This window comes from Lepidochelys kempii, chromosome 11 (assembly GCF_965140285.1).
Source record: "Lepidochelys kempii isolate rLepKem1 chromosome 11, rLepKem1.hap1, whole genome shotgun sequence".
Lineage (NCBI taxonomy): Eukaryota > Metazoa > Chordata > Testudines > Cheloniidae > Lepidochelys > Lepidochelys kempii.
The window spans coordinates 71,273,440-71,289,879 of NC_136390.1; the positions used below are offsets into that span (position 1 = coordinate 71,273,440).

Below are 16,440 nucleotides of genomic sequence, written 5' to 3' on the forward strand. Positions count from 1 at the left end.
CTTTGGGCATTTGAAGGGTTGCTGGCGTGGTCTACTCATGAGATTGGACCTCAGGGAAAAAAATATTCCAATGGTTATCGCTGCCTGCTGTGTCCTGCATAGTATCGGTGAAGCAAAGGGAAGTGAAGATGGAGCAGCTGTCTGCTGATTTTGAGCACCCAGATACCAGGGCTATAAGAAGAGCTCAACATGGAGCTATACGGCTTAGGGAGGCTTTGAAAGACCATTTTAATAGTGAGCCAAAGTAGAGTGTGTTGCTGTAGTTTGCTCTACCTGTCCTTGCCCTTTTGCAGCCCTGTATGAACCATTTGGTGAGTGTTGTGTGTGAAATAATATAACATTGCCAATGCACCTACTAATATAGTCTGTGAATGATGTCAGCACCACCTAGCATATGTTATGAACTAATAAACATGAATTATGTTTCCAAAAACACATTTATTCCACAATGATGCAAACAGAAAAAAACATTTTAAACTTTACTAAACTTCAAAAATTAAGGAAAAAACTTATGATGGGGAAAGAACAGTCATTTCCATTTCAAATTCACATAAACCAACTATGTCTTTCTCAGGTCAGCATATGTGCAGCTGTGAATGTCTTTAATGTTCCCAGGGTGGAATGGTAAGGACAGTGCAGAAACCTGATGCCACACAGAATATTGAGGGACAGGGGGCACAGATATACAGTTCTTTATGGGCTGCAGAAAGAGGCAAGCACAGGATTGTTGAACCTGCAGATCCACCAGAGTCTGCAGCATGTCTGTTTGCTGCCTGAGAAGTGCAAGCATCTCCAGCTGCACATCCCTCTTCTTTTCCTGCACCTTTCTCCTCTCCATGCTGTCTGCAATGGTGATCCTCCAAGTGTTTTTATCAGAGGCAGCAGCAGCTTGCAGGATCTCTTGGAACATGTCATCCCAAGTCCTTTTCCTTCTTCTCTTTATCTGGCTCTTCCGTTCCACTGGTGTGGATGGAGAAACCCTCATGGCCACATTTGCAGCTGCTGAAGATACAATACACAGAAGTACCATTGTCAGTGCATTTATGAGATAAGCCAAAACTTAGGAGGCTGAACTCACTCCCTTTGATCCACACAAGTTGTAAGCACTACATTGTCACTTCTCATTGGGATTTATACAGCATGAGCCATGGTGAGCACAGCCCTGGGGTGGGGGGCAAATTGGGGAAATGAGAGGGGATAGCTCACAGTCATGAGTATGTCTGTATAGGGCAACTGAACTGAATATTGGTACCACTTTCCACAGGCGGTGGTGATTTTAGCTGACCTCTCACCCCTGAGGGTAATGGAGGCTGACTGCTGGCTGGGACCCTATGCTGCAATGGTTCTCGCTCAAGTAATCGCTGAGGGGCATGAGAAAGTGTCCTACCACGGAAGAAGGAATGAGGCAGCCCTTCCCAGAAACCTACAGCAGAGGATTGCAGACAAACTCCAGGAAAGTTTCATCGCGATATCTATGAAGATTCATGGGACATCCTGGTGCACATAAATAGTGTGTTCCATGGGGCCCCCTCTGCCTAACAGTTGAGGGGGATGAGAAGCAGACAATAACTCTTCCTCTATTCGTTGTTTCACTACCTCTTCTAGAATAAGAGTAGATCAACAGATGTGTACTGCTATTTTGTGGGTTCCATCCCTGTAATTTCAAAGCAAACAGCATACTTACCAGAGTTGCCTTCCCCTGCATCAGGATCGCCTGTGCTGGACTGCGCTGGAGTCAAAAACATGTCCTGGCTCGCTGAGCAGCTGCCCCCCCCCAATCACCTGTCCCCCCCATGCTACTCTTCCTCCAATTCCTCATCCAACACCTCCTCTTCACTGTTCACAGGAGAGGCCTCTGACTCTGGCTCCTCCGAAGTATCCATAGGGCTCTTGGGGGTGGTGGCGGAGTCTCATCTAAGGATAGTATGCAGCTTTTTGGTGCATAGTCACAAACTTGCTGCTTTTACAGAGCAATTGTTAGCTTCCCTTGTCTTCTGGTACACCTGTTGCAGCTCCTTGGCTTTCACACAGCTCTGCTTTTCATCCCTCTTGTAGCCCTTCTCCTCCATGCCCAGAGTGATCTGCTCATAGATGTCAATGTTTCTATGGCTGGATCTGAGATGTACCTGCAAAGCCTCTTCTCCCCACAGACCCAGGAAATCCAGCATCTCCTGTTTTCTCCAGGCAGGGGAGCATCTGCAGCATGTAGCCAGTGTGGTCAGCTAGGCAGTTGCTAGGTGTGCTCTCCAAGCCAGGGAACCAGGAAATGGAATTTCAAAAATTCACAGGGCTTTAAAGACGAGAGACAGTTCTCTGGCCAGCTGGCTGCTGGGCTTTGTGGGATACCTCCTGGAAGCCATTAACCGCTGATGTAAGTAACACAACGTCTACGCTGACACTGTATCAACCTAACTACATCGACCGTGACTCTACACCAATGGGGGAGGTGATTTTATTATGTTGGCATAACAGGGCAGTTACGTCGGTGGGAGCGAAATGTAAGCGTATACGCACACATAGCTACATTGATGTAAGCTGCCCTGCATCAAATTAACTCTGTAATGTAGACCAGGAATAAATCCTTGCACAAACTTACAGAATCATATCAGCTTTGTCATGCAGATTCTATTTTAAAAAGGCAGCAGGAGAGAGAGAGACTCTGATCTGGTTGCACAAGAAAAATGTGAGGTGGCAAGGGAACTTCTTCATATCCCCAAACCAGTGAAGGCAAAAGAGAAATTCAGACAATCCACCTCATATGCACACACAGTCCCCAAGCGAGCAAAAAATGGGATGGGGAGAAGATAGAGAAAAGAGAAGGAGACATGCAGTGGAACCCTGCACAAACAGCATGAGATCCTGTTTTCGGCTTTGTTTTCACTGAGGGACAACACACACACATCAGCTATCCCGCTGCAAAACCCTAGTCCAGACCAGGCACTGGAGTTTTTATTGTGAAGTAAATAGATGAGGTCAGCCATAAATGAGGGTAGGGCATTGACCATGACTTTTTACCTGGCAGGTAAAACTACAATTTGCCTGGTCTCCACTAGCTATACTTCTGTAAAATCCTAATGTGTATTAGTCATCCCACAGTAACAGGGATATGAAGCAAAAGCCTTTTTCAGGGCAATGAAGCCAAAGCCTCTGTGACTAAACAAACAGAGGCCCCTTACTCACCTCCACCCCTCCAGCAATGCCTGAAAGCAGCAAGCATATGCAGCATGCCCAGCTTTTTTAACTGGTTAGTCCCCAAGGTGTTGAACTGTTGGGGAATAGCCAATGCCTACCGTTAACTACATGTTTGCTACTCTATTTCCCCTCTATTCGACATTGGTGAGGCCTTATCTGGAGTACTGTGTCCAGTTTTGGGCCCCACACTACAAGAAGGATGTGGATAAATTGGAGAGAGTCCAGCGAAGGGCAACAAAAATGATTAGGGGTCTGGAACACATGAGTTATGAGGAGAGGCTGAGGGAGCTGGGATTGTTTAGCCTGCAGAAGAGAAGAATGAGGGGGGATTTGATAGCTGCTTTCAACTACCTGAAAGGGGGTTCCAAAGAGGATGGCTCTAGACTGTTCTCAATGGTAGCAGATGACAGAATGAGGAGTAATGGTCTCAAGTTGCAGTGGGGGAGGTTTAGATTGGATATTAGGAAAAACTTTTTCACTAAGAGGGTGGTGAAACACTGGAATGCGTTACCTAGGGAGGTGGTAGAATCTCCTTCCTTAGAGGTTTTTAAGGTCAGGCTTGACAAAGCCCTGGCTGGGATGATTTAACTGGGAATTGGTCCTGCTTCGAGCAGGGGGTTGGACTAGATGACCTTCTGGGGTCCCTTCCAACCCTGATATTCTATGATTCTATGATACTCTAGGTTCAATTGACATACTACGTATGGTGTAACAGCATAATGCAGACACAAGAAGTCTATGACCAATTCAACAAGGTAAAAAGTAAGAGAGGTTTGTCATAAGAACCCCACAGGCAAAGGAAACTCAGAGGAGGCTACTCTTGTGTTTCTAGTCCCACTGTACTTAAATATCCTAGAACAGACAGACACACAGCTGAGAGTTCACAGGAGAGTTACTGGGGATTCAATTCTTCTGGGCCACAACGAGATCTTTTGCATTGTAACTTACTTTATGCCATGCTCTGGGCAGGAGGGCTGTGAGCTACTGGGGCAGCACAGCTGCAGAGCCCGGCATGACCCGGGGCTCTGTGCTGCATGGCACGGCTGCCTGTCCTGGTGCAGCCGCGCCGCCAGCCACTGGTGCTCCAGGCAGCGCGGTAAGGGGGCCGGGTGGGGGGGTGTTGGATAGAGGGCAGAGGAGTTCGGGGAGTGGTCAGGGACTGGGGGTGTGGATAGGGGTCGGGGCGGTCGGAGGGCAGGGAACAGGGGGGTTGAATGGGGGCAGGGGTCCCAGGGGGGCAGTCAGGAAGGAGCGCAGGGGTTGGATGGGGCAGCAGGGGGCAGTTAGGAAGAAGAGAGGGGTTAGATGGGGTGGCAGGGGGCAGTTAGGGGCAGGAGTTCCGGGGGTGGGCAGGGAGAAAGGGTGGTTGGATGGGGCAGGGGTCCCAGGGGGGCAGCCAGGAAGGGGGGGGTGGATGGGGTGGCAGGGGGCAGTTAGGGGCAGAGGGTTTGTGGGTGGTCAGGGGACAGAGAGCAGGGGGGTTGGATGGGACAGAGGTCCCTGGGGGTCCATCAGGGAACGGGGGGTTTGGATGGGGCAGGAGTCCCGGGGGGGGACCGCCAGGGGGCAAGAATCAGGAGGGTTCAGATAGGGGGCGGGGGCCGGGGCCGGACCATGCCTGGCTGTTTGGGGAGGCATGGCCTCCCCTAACCAACCCTCCATACAATTTCAGAAACCCGATGCAGCCCTCGGGCCAAAAAGTTTACCCGCCCTGCTTTATGCTCTCGACTTGAAAAATTACCACACAACAGCCAGAGAACTCAACCCACTAACCAGAAATCACGATAGAAGTCAAATGTGCGCACACAAAAAAGTTCCCACCACCAAGCTGCAGACATTCAGAGGCAATAAGTCTAGTTCTGTGTCTCAGTGCTGGGATTCTTAGGAGTTTGTCCCCAGCAGGTTCCACACAGTTTTTGCTTCGTATCAGTATCTCTTGGGTGCCTGGTAACTCTGAAATCTTCCTGCCCCCATCTGAATGCTGGAAGGAAGTTCTTTCTCCATCCTCAACCCAAAAACTGCCTCATTACAGTGAAGGGGAACTTCTCAGCTATTCTATCAACCCCATTATCATTTGGGACACTCCAATTCCTGCCTCTAGCGTTGTTCTTAGCTTTCAAAATAGCAGCTCTGTGAAATTCCCTCATCCAGGCCATGCATTTTTATCTCCAGATATTCCTTTTGTCGATGGCATCTCCCACCTATACTCTCTTCAAGCTCAGCTAAAGTAATGCCAAAAATAAACAATTTATAAAAGGCTGCTTTAATTTGCATTCTTCTGGAACTAACATTAAGACCATTTGGTATCTTGCCTCCCACTAATCTCCAGTCTTTTAGGAAATCAAATGGAGTCCTGACAAAAAACAACAGAAAAAAACCAACATTTCAGCTAGACAATTCATTTTGATTTTTTTTTTTTTTAAACTGAATGCTTTTTCATTGTTCTTAAGATCCAAGGGTTTGGGTCTGTGGTCACCTACACAAATTGGTGAGGATTTTTATCAAACCTTCCCCAGGGGGTGCAAGGTTTTGGTGAGGATTTGGGGGGGAAAGATGTTTCCAAACGGGCTCTTTCCTAATAAAATAAAACCAGTTAGACGTTTGGTGGTGGCAGCAAAAGTCCAAGTGCAAAAGGTAAAATAGTTTGTACCTTGGCGAAGTTTTAACCTAAGCTGGTAAAAATAAGCTTAGCAGGTTTTCATGCAGGTCCCCACAGCTGTATCCTAGAGTTCAGAGTGGGGAAGGAACCTTGAAAAGATTGGTCCTATGCAGAGACCCTGGAGGAATCTGATAGACACATTCCCCTTAAAAAGTGATCAATTTCAAGCAGTGCTAAAAAGTTGTTCAGGTACTACATGTACCTGCTAGTCCACCTGCCCATTTTTGCATTTTAAAATATTTTTATTTTCAAACATTTTTCTCTCCCCCCCCCACACCCCTTTATTGCAAGGGGTCTCTACCCCCCAAAAAACAAAACAAGTTACACTGGGGAAATGACTACTACACACAAAACACTGTTAATTGTACTAAGTAACCAAGCTGGGGGGGAAAAAAAAAGGGAAAAGCATTGTCTCCAATCTCAGCAATATTCTTAGGTGTTAACAGTAACAGTGGTAGGTTAAAAGTTTAGACAAAGGAGTCTTTACGTTATGTCCCATTAAGATTTATATTCAAGGTTTAAAATCCTCTAAATGTTTTTATAAAGGAAAAATCTGGCAGACTTTAAAATATAACCTTACGAATGTTCCATTTCTGTGTAAATGCAGAAAGAATGGAATTCAGAAGTAAAGAAAACACATGTAAATATAAAATATTACTTACCACTTTCAGTTCTGGTACAGATCGACTTAGTGTCCACTCCTGGCTATTTACAAAAGCATCTGTTAATAAAAACAAAAAACCACACATATATTTAGAAAGATATACTATTAGTTTAGTAAAGCTGTATATTTTTTATTCCTGGTGCAGCAGCCAAAAAAGCACCTTAAAATAAAGGAAAAACCAGAAGCCCCATTCAAACCTCAGTAAAAGATACAGGTTTTCTTCACAGCCAACTTGAAAATGTCAAACACTACACCCTAAATTCAGTATACACTAAGGGTATGTCTATACTACCCACGAATTGGCAGGCAGCAATCGATCCAGAGGGTGCAGACTTATCGCATCTAGTCTAGATGTGATAAATCGATCCCCGAGCGCTCTCCCTTCGACCAGAGCGAAAGGCGCAGGCAGAGTCGACGGGGGAGCAGCAGCAGTCAGCTCACCGCAGTGAGTATATCTAAGTACATCGACTTCAGCTATGTTATTCATGTAGCTGAAGTTGCGTAAAATCTTGCCTATAAGTGGCAGAAATAAACCTCTAGTTCTGTTATGGAGAAACAAATGTGCCAATTCCTTCTACATTTAAGCAAGTGTTCAGTATCATCTCTCTTCTCTTGGTAAAGTTTATTTAGCATACTGAAGAAGAAATCAGTCTCAGGCACTGAAGTAGTAGTGCCCTAAATTACTGCACGATAAAAAATTACTTACTTCGTAATTACTTACTTCACAATTTATGAAAATGCTTTACAAATGCCATCTGTGTTCTCCGCAAGCTAAGCATGAACTACATGCAAACTTGTCCAGCAACTTTTATGAATGATGGGAGAAATCTCAGAGCATTCACTCTATCTTAATGTTTCATTACTCTATGCACATTTCCCCCTCACCAGCCCTCAAACAAAAATGTAATTATTTAATACACAGTTGGGTATCACCTATTGATTTGGAAGCATTTTCTCTCTTCTTTTTATACTCAGCCCTCATAGAACAGTTACCTACCTTTCGTAACTGTGGTTCACCAAGATCTGTTGCTCACGTCCATTCCAATTAGGCGTGTGCATGCTGCATGCACAGTAGCCAGAAGGTTTTTCCCCTAGCGGTACCCGTCTCTTCAGGCACCACCTGGAATGGCACCTTTGTGGTGCCATGTATAAGGTCCTGCTGACCTACCACCTCTCCAGTTCCTTCTTACCGGCATTGCTCCAACAGACGGGTCTTGGAATGGACATGAGCAACACATCCTGGCGTTGTAAAATACGTAAATTTAACAAAATCAAATGCTAAGCTATTTATGTCATCCTATATTAATGTAAGGTTTCTAAAAATTATTATACTGATTTAACCTACTCTGCAATTATTATAGCCATAGGTTTCATCTACTGTATTAATAATCTCAAAAGCAAAACTGTAAAAAGCCACTATGATTTAGCTTGAAGAGTCCTGAATAGCCAATGTAAAGTCTTGAGAATCTGCCTCCTTTACAAAACCCAAGCCAGAGGGTCCGGTTTGCAGCCACCTAAGGATGGCTAGATGCAAGTCCTTTAATAAACCACAAGGATGTCTATTGCTAATTCAATGTGAGTATCCTCAAAGTTCAACTGATGTGTTACAGAAGACAATGCAGTATTAAGTATTAGACTACTAAGCAGGCTCAAGAGTATTTTCTACTACTGTGATGTTTTCAAAGTGGCATATTCAACCACCACAAAATAAAAGACAAGAAAGATTAATTCCCTTCTTCCCCCTGCAGTCATGTGGAGTATTAATCCCTTGTGCCAGCATATATTCTTATTAATGTGGGGGTGAGGGGCGGGAAGACACAAAATAAACCAGTATTTCCCTAAATGGGTAATCTACCTTTTTGTAACTGTTTGAGATGTGCTGCTCATGTCCATTTCAAACAGGTGTGTGTGCACCGTGTGCAGAGTCACTGGAAGGTTTTTTCCCCTATTGGTACCGGTCAGGTCAGCTGTGGAGCCCCCTGGAGTTGCACCTTCATAGTACCATACATAAGGCCCCGCCGACGGCTCCACGTCCCTCCCCCCACACACCACCCCGCCTCTTCAGTTCTTCTTGCCTGCTTACTCCAACAGAGGGGGAGGCAGGTAGGTCTTGGAATGGACATGAGCAATACATCTGAAAGAACAGTTACGAAAGGTAGGTAACCGTTTTTCCTTCGAGTGCTTGCTCATGTTGATTCCAAGTAGGTGACACCCAAACATTCGCTAGGAGGATGGAGGTCGCAGACTGCATCACCGCTCTTCCAAATGCGGCACCGTCTCTGGCCTGCTGTGTAATGGTGCTGTGCAACGTAAAGGTGTGGACTGATGACCATGTTGCTGCCCTGCAGATATCTTGAATGGGGACCTGAGCTTGGAATGTCACCAAGGATGCTCGTGCTCTTGTGGAGTGCGCTGTCAGAGCAGAGGCAGGTATCTTTGCCAAGTAATAGCATGCCCAGATGCAGGCTGTGATTCATGAGGATATCCTTTGGGACGACACTGGAAGCCCCTTCATCCTTTCCACAATTGCAACAAAGAGTTGTGTTGATCTACTAAACAGCTTAGTTCTTTCGACAGAAAAGGCCAATGCATGCCTGACGTCCAGGGAGTGGAGCATTCCCAGTTGTTGACGGGTGGCTTAAGGAAGAAAACTGGAAGGAAAATGTCAGTTTGCATGGAATTGCAAAACCACCTTTGGAAAAAAGGCCGTGTGGGGTCGTAGCTGAACGTAGTCTTTACAGAAGGCAGTATATGGAGGTTCAGCAGTCAGGACCTTAAGCTCGGACACCCTCCTGGCTGAAGTTATAGCCACCAGGAACACTACTTTCCAGGAAAGGTAAAGAAGTGAGCATGTAGCTAAGCGCTCAGAGGCGAGCCCCCACATCAGACTTGGAAGTACCAAGTTAAGATCCCATGCAGGGATCAGTTATCTTACTTGAGGTACGGTCTATCTAGTCCTCTGAGGAAGTGGCCAACCATTGGGTTAGCAAAAACCAATAGACTGGCAAATCTGGGATGGAAGGCCAAGATTGCAGCCAGGTGCACCTTTATTGACGACACCGACAGGCCTTGCTGTTCAGGTGTAATAAACAGCCCAGGATAAAGGCAACCAAAGACTGTAAAAGCAACGAGGAGTCCTTCCAGCACCTTAGAGACCAACACATTTAATTGGGCATAAGCTTTCGTGGGCTAGAACCCACTTCATCAGATGGGTTCTAGCCCATGAAAGCTTATGCCCAAATAAACTGTTAGTCTCTAAAGTGCCACAAGGACTCCCAGTTGTTTTTGCTGATAGACTAACACGGCTACCACTCTGAAAGACTGTAGAGGGGGAGTGTCCTTTTGTAATGACACAATGGAGAATTCTCTTCCACTTAACTAAGTGACCATAGTTGATAGTTTCCTGCTGCCAAGGAAGACCTCTCTAACAGGGTCTGAGCATGCCAACTCCAAGGGGTTTATCCATGGAGTTTCCATACGGTGAGGTGAATAGACTCAAGACTGGGATGCCAGAGGTGGCCGTGGTCCTCAGTGATCAAGTCCAGGACCCCGGGCATGGTGATCGGTGTGTCCATTGACAGGTCTAGGAGGGTAAACTAACTATTTACAGGATACAAAGAGAAATGTCCACTAGAGAATCGCTTGTCACAGTAAGAGAGAAAAGCAGCTCCAACGACCGTCACGGTGGTAAGAAGGAACAGAAGAGGTGGGGGGTCGGCAGGGCCCAATATACAGCACCATGAAGCTGTGACTCCAGGAGGCTCCACAGGTGACCTGACAGGTGTTGCTAAGGGAAAAACCTGACAACCATGCACGTGGCGTGCGTACACACCTACTTAGAATGGACATGAGTAGGGTGACCAGAATTCCCGATTTTTAGGGATAGTCCTGATATTTGGGGCTTTGTCTTATATTGGCGCCTATTACCCCCCACCGCCTGTCCTGATTTTTCCCACTTGCTGTCAGGTCACCCTAGACATGAGCAAGCACTCATCATCCTTGTTTAGTTTGTGTTTAGTTTTAGATAGCTAGGGTGCTGCAACAGGGAGAGATGCCTCTCCCCCAGCGCCGGACCTGCCGCGGCAGGGGGAAGCGCCTCTGCCCACCAGCCCCAGCCCAGTCCCGGACCCACTGCAGCCGGGGAAGAGGTGCCCCTCCACCGGCTCCAACCCATCCCAACCATCATCTCCATATTGGTACACATAACAAAATTAATTCCATACACGCATGGGAAAAATTAGAGGGGACACTGCTGCTGACCAAGAGGTAGAACAACAATAATTTGTGAGAGTATGCAACAGTTCTGCTTGTGAATCTATTTGATTCCTTATTCCATGGGCCAGCTAAGGCAACAGCACTACAGAGGCAATGCAGTTAGTTGCCAAAGTGAATGGATCATCTTATTTATAAGTAGGAGCATTGCCAGCAGATCGAGGGACGTGATCATTCCCCTCTATTCGACATTGGTGAGGCCTCATCTGGAGTACTGTGTCCAGTTTCGCGCCCCACACTACAAGAAGGATGTGGAAAAATTGGAAAGCATCCAGCGGAGGGCAACAAAAATGATGAGGGGACTGGAACACATGACTTATGAGGAAAGGCTGAGGGGAACTGGGATTGTTTAGTCTGCGGAAGAGAAGAATGAGGGGGGATCAACTACCTGAAAGGGGGTTCCAAAGAGGATGGATCTAGACTGTTCTCAGTGGTAGCTGATGACAGAACAAGGAGCAATGGTCTCAAGTTGCAGTGGGGGAGGTTTAGGTTGGATATTAGGAAAAACTTTTTCACTAGGAGGGTGGTGAAGTACTGGTATACCTACGGAGGTGGTGGAATCTCCTTCCTTTGAGGTTTTTAAGGTCAGGCTTGACAAAGCCCTGGCTGGGATGATTTAGTTGGAGATTGGTCCTGCTTTGAGCAGGGGGTTGGACTAGATGACCTCCTGAGGTCCCTTCCAACCCTGATATTCTATGATTCTACGTCTGTGTGTTTAGCTACACCCTGCCTGCACCCTGAGTGGTTTTCAAACTTTTTGAGCTGAGTCCCCGCTTTGAGTTATATTTTTTGGTTGAGCCCCTCTACCCCACCCCCAAGCCAAACAGGCTAGGTGGCCTGCTGAGGTGAGTCAAGGGGTGGAGGTGACGCTCCCTCCCTGGACTCCCTCCACTGTACGGAGCTGGCCTGAACCCTACCAGCCCTTACCCCCCCCCCGCCCCAAAAAAACAGAAGTCAAACTATGCCTATGCCCAAGGGTCCCACTCCAGCCCAGAGCCTTGAGTCGTCATTCCCAAGAGCCTGTATATTGTGACAAAAAATATGAAGTGAGAAATCATTAGTAGGTATACCAGATGAGTAAAGGAGAATTCAACCAGGGCCCAGTGGTATATTGTACGCGCCTGGTCCCCTTAAAACCTGAGTGGCAATCCCCTTTCTGACCCCCTTCTCTTCACTAAAAGGCTACAGTAAAAATACTGTACACAAAAAGAAGTGAAATCCAGAGGCCTGAGCTATTGGAAGACTGTTCTGCCTTTTACAAAATGGTTGCATAAACAGTGGCTCCTGTTTAAATTATTATGTAAATAATGTACTCATTTGGAAATGTTTAGAACAAACAGTTTTATTTTAAGTAGAAGGAGTTAGTTGACAAGCAATGACTCCATGCCTAACATATCCCAGGACTTTATCCACAATAAATACAAACTTATTGTGTAACTGACATTTTGGTTTAAATTAGAGGATTCTTTTTTTCTTTTTCGTTTTTTGAGCATTTTAACTCTGATCTACAAGTGACATATGGCACACTACAACAAATTCAATGTCTAATAATTTTTCCCCAATCTTCAATACTCTAGATATTTTATTTAAAAAGCTACAACCTACTAAAAGAGTAAAGGTACTTCAGCCCAGAAAATTAAGTTAAGTCTTTTCAAAAGTCAGTTATCTTCAATAAGTATAAACAATTTTTCCCTGCCCCCCAAAAAGTTCATTATTATTGTTTTGTCTTTTTAACCTAATTGTGTTTTTGATGGAATATTTCCCCTCTTACTATAAATTAAGATGGTAATTTTAGAGGGCAATTATGAACAAGAATTAAACACACAATATTTCATGCAGCACCACCTGTTCACCTCTCCTTATGGCATGTAGTACCTCCAATAATTTCAGCGGAAATGACATATGCAAGAAAAGATGAATAAATCGCTATGTAAGTGGAAGTTAGAAGAAGAAATATACATATCACCAATTAGTACTATAACTCAGAAACCTTGGAATAATGAATGACTGATTCTGAGTTAATTTGGGGGCTTTTGAGAACTTAGGTGAGAAAAATTAAAGACTTGCAGGTAAAACAGGACTGACAAGATTTTTAACATTCATTCCATACAAGGAACGCAATGCAGCTTGAGTTAGTGGGTATGTTATGTCACAAATTAGACAGATCCATATACAATTTTTCCCCTATTTTTCCACACTTTATAGCACATTAAGGGAAAGTTGGGTTAGTACACAGTTAGTGCAATAAAAAACTAAACTATTAAGTGTGGATTTAAATATACTAGAACAGATTTGCATATTTAAAAGAATCATTTATGAAGCAGGTGAACTGTGAGGCTTATGTTTACATTCCTTTAATGTTGGAATTCAAGCGAATGCAATATATCACGTTTAACAACATAGGAAAGGAATGAATTTTAAAAATAATCACAGTTATGTGTCTTGTTCATTTAGGTTATACACTGATTATAATTTGTATGTTGCCAACCCTTAATTTTTAGAAGGTGAAGTCAAAGTCAAGTAAAACTATATTCCTAAAATATTCTTAAAATACATTTCCTTACTTGTGTTACTCACAATGCATTAAATGAATCTGGAATCTACACTTTTTGCTAGTTATCCACTTTATTAACACTTTAATTAACCTTGAACATACACTCAATTATTTATAGTTTCACTTTCCAGTTCTACTGTAGAAGTAAAAATTGCAGTAGAATAACTGCAAACACTGGAGAATGATTAACTTTTTTAAAAAAGTATTAAATGAGATGCTGAGTTGTTCCCACATGCCCTCACAAAATATAGGTTTTTGACAAACTATTTAATGTTTGTACTGAAGATATTAAATTGAGAAGTTAGTGCTGAAATGTTTAACTTCATCTGTATTGTTGACAAACTAGGAAAATGTACATGTGTTTACCTGAGAACTACCTTTCTTCCAGTAATAATGTCCACAGGTCCATTACAATGCATCCTTCAGCCTGCTTGTAGCTTAGGGAAGAACCAGACCCATTGGTCACTAGCAGCAGGGGAATGTCCCACAACCTGAAGTTTCTTCCAGTTAAGTCAACTTCCATAGCCAAGATAATCCAGTTCTACTTTTCTAAATTAAGGACTATGTTAATTATACTTTGAGGAGGATGCACAACAATTTATCCTACTGAGGATTATGGGAAATCTCCCTAATAATAGGGCTTTGGAGCAGAGCCCGGAGCTGGAGCGCGGAGCAGCTCCGGAGCAGTGGAGCTGCAGGTTTTTGACTGGAGCTGGAGCGGAGCCGGAGCACAGCTCCAAAGCCCTACCCAACAAAACTAATTTAAGTCCATGGATATCAATTTCCACCTCTATTCTGGTGGATGCATTTGGCTCCAAGGTGCGACTCATTTGTGGACCTCATTATCCAAAAAAAGGAAATTTTCAGGTAAGCATGTGCATTTTCCTATACTTCTTTGTGCTGTGGTCCAGAGATCCCATAATGGTATTTTTGTAGCAGCGTGCCTTCCAGGGTGGGAAACAGGATCATGCAAAACCAGACATATTACATAAACCTCCATCTTCCCTGGGAATATGTTAAGACTGCCGAATATGGGAATGGCTGAACACTGGATGACCAACCAGTGGAATTTTATTGAACATATATATTGATAGCCATGTGGCCACCTATTAGATCTCATACAGGAGACATGAGTACTCTGCCCTGCGATTATCCAGTCCTCAAGAGCATCGACACTAATGCTAAACAGTAGGAAAAATTTTATTTTTTTTTTTGGCTGTCAGAAAAATATTTGAGTTTGCTTAAGGAATGAATGCTATGACAATCGTGAAGACCTCATATCTGTATTAAAAGACTACTGAGTCTTAGCTGAGAAAACTCACAACTATAACATTCATAAGATTGGAGAGAGTAGCTACTAGAAGGTCTGATTTAATGGATAGGAAGGAGGAGGACATCTGCAGGGAATCAAGCTTGAAAAGAATAGACTTTTTGTTTACAAACCCACATTAAGGCCCTCCTGGAAGAACTCAAGGCTGTATTTCAATAGTTTAGCACAGAGATCGACAACCTTTGGCATGCGGCCTGCCAGGGTAAGCCCCCTGGCAGGCCGGGCTGGTTTGTTTACCTGCCGCATCAGCGGGTTCGGCTGATTGCAGCTCCCACTGGCTGCAGTTGGCTGCTCCAGGCCAATGGGGGCTGCGGGAAGCAGTGCAGATCGAGGGATGTGCTGGCCATCGCTTCCCGCAGCCCCCATTGGCCTGGAGCGGCAACTGCGGCCAGTGGGAGCCGTGATCGGCTGAACCTGCTAACACGGCAGGTAAACAAACCGGCCCGGCCCACCAGGGGGCTTACCCTGGCGGGCCACGTGCCAAAGGTTGCCAATCCCTGGTTTAGCATGACAAGGTGGGTGAGGTAATATCTTTTACTAGGCCAACTTCTGCTGGTGAGACACAAAAGAAAACACTGTTTCTCTCACAAACAGAAGCTGATCCAATAAAAGATCCTACCTCACCCAAAAAGAAAAGGAGTACTTGTGGCACCTTAGAGACTAACAAATTTATTTGAGCATAAGTTTTCATAAGTGAGCTGTAGCTCACGAAAGCGTATACTCAAATAAATTTGTTAGTCTCTAAGGTGCCACAAGTACTCCTTTTCTTTTTGCAAATACAGACTAACACGGCTGCTTCTCTAAATACCTCACCCACCATCTCTTTCTAATATCCTGGGACTGACAGGGCTACAACACTGCACACTAGTTTAGCATGGCAGTTCAGCTATGGAATTTGCAGCAACCAGTACAATAAGTTTTATTTATTGACTTCTGAGAGTCCCTGAGAGCGATAACTTCATCATCTATTTTAACCTGTCTGGTCCCAGATGGAAGATTGGTCTTGCAATATCAAACCTCAGAGAAAGAAAAAAACCACAGCATTAAATCAATCAAGTCTGAGAGCTGTAGCTTCTTCAACAGAAAGGTATAAACTGCTGCTCAATTGTTCCTATCTTTGCATTATCCGAGGAACTTGTGGAAAACATGGGAAGGCATACTGCAGACACACTGTCCAGCTTTTCAAGAGATCACTCACAACCTCACATCCTAGATCCTGACACATGGAAAGGCAACAGGGCACTATTCCCAGAAGCAAAGAGGTCAATCACCAGTGCACCATATTAGTGAGGATATTCCTGGATGCAGTAGCCACTCTGATAACCAACTTCTGACATGAAGTCTTGAGTCCTCCTGCCCCTCACTGGGCAGTGCAGCTAGAGACAGGAAACTTTGCTCTGCAACGGTTAGTAGGGGTTGATTTTCTGAGGTAGGGATGATTGTGTTGTTCTAGGTTATCTATGGAAATTCCAACAGACTTCCGGACTGTCCTGAACACCACAGATCTAAGTACCCATGGAAGGAACAGTGATCTCTGACTACAATGAATCATTTTGTTCCAACTGGTGGATGCTCTCCTAGCGGTTTTTCAGGGACCTATTCCTTTAACTGAATTGGGACCGGAATGAACCCCCTCCCTTACCCAGCTAGCATCTAGCATAAGATTCACTCTGACTGAGTCACTCAAGAGTTGATCCCCTCAAAAAAATCTGATTTGCTACATCACCAGTCAAAGCAGTTAAGAAAATACACTGGAACCTTTATCTGTG

General features: G+C 44.8%; 1 protein-coding gene and 1 long non-coding RNA gene across 9 annotated transcripts in view; both read right to left on the reverse strand.

The window, feature by feature from the left end:
* The window catches only part of AGAP1 (ArfGAP with GTPase domain, ankyrin repeat and PH domain 1), a 694,311-nt gene that overhangs the window by 449,811 nt on the left and 228,060 nt on the right, over window positions 1-16,440 (reverse strand). For all 8 annotated transcript variants that reach the window (XM_073306802.2, XM_073306800.2, XM_073306804.2 and 5 more), the window contains one exon: window positions 6,514-6,572. In XM_073306802.2, coding sequence (XP_073162903.1) covers window positions 6,514-6,572 — 59 coding nt within the window. The remainder of the gene's footprint in view (window positions 1-6,513; window positions 6,573-16,440) is intronic.
* Window positions 419-3,532, reverse strand: LOC140895906 (uncharacterized). The gene is made up of 2 exons (XR_012154392.2): window positions 1,685-3,532; window positions 419-1,002 (listed from the first exon to the last, which is right to left on the reverse strand). It is a non-coding gene; the product is annotated as an uncharacterized LOC140895906 (long non-coding RNA).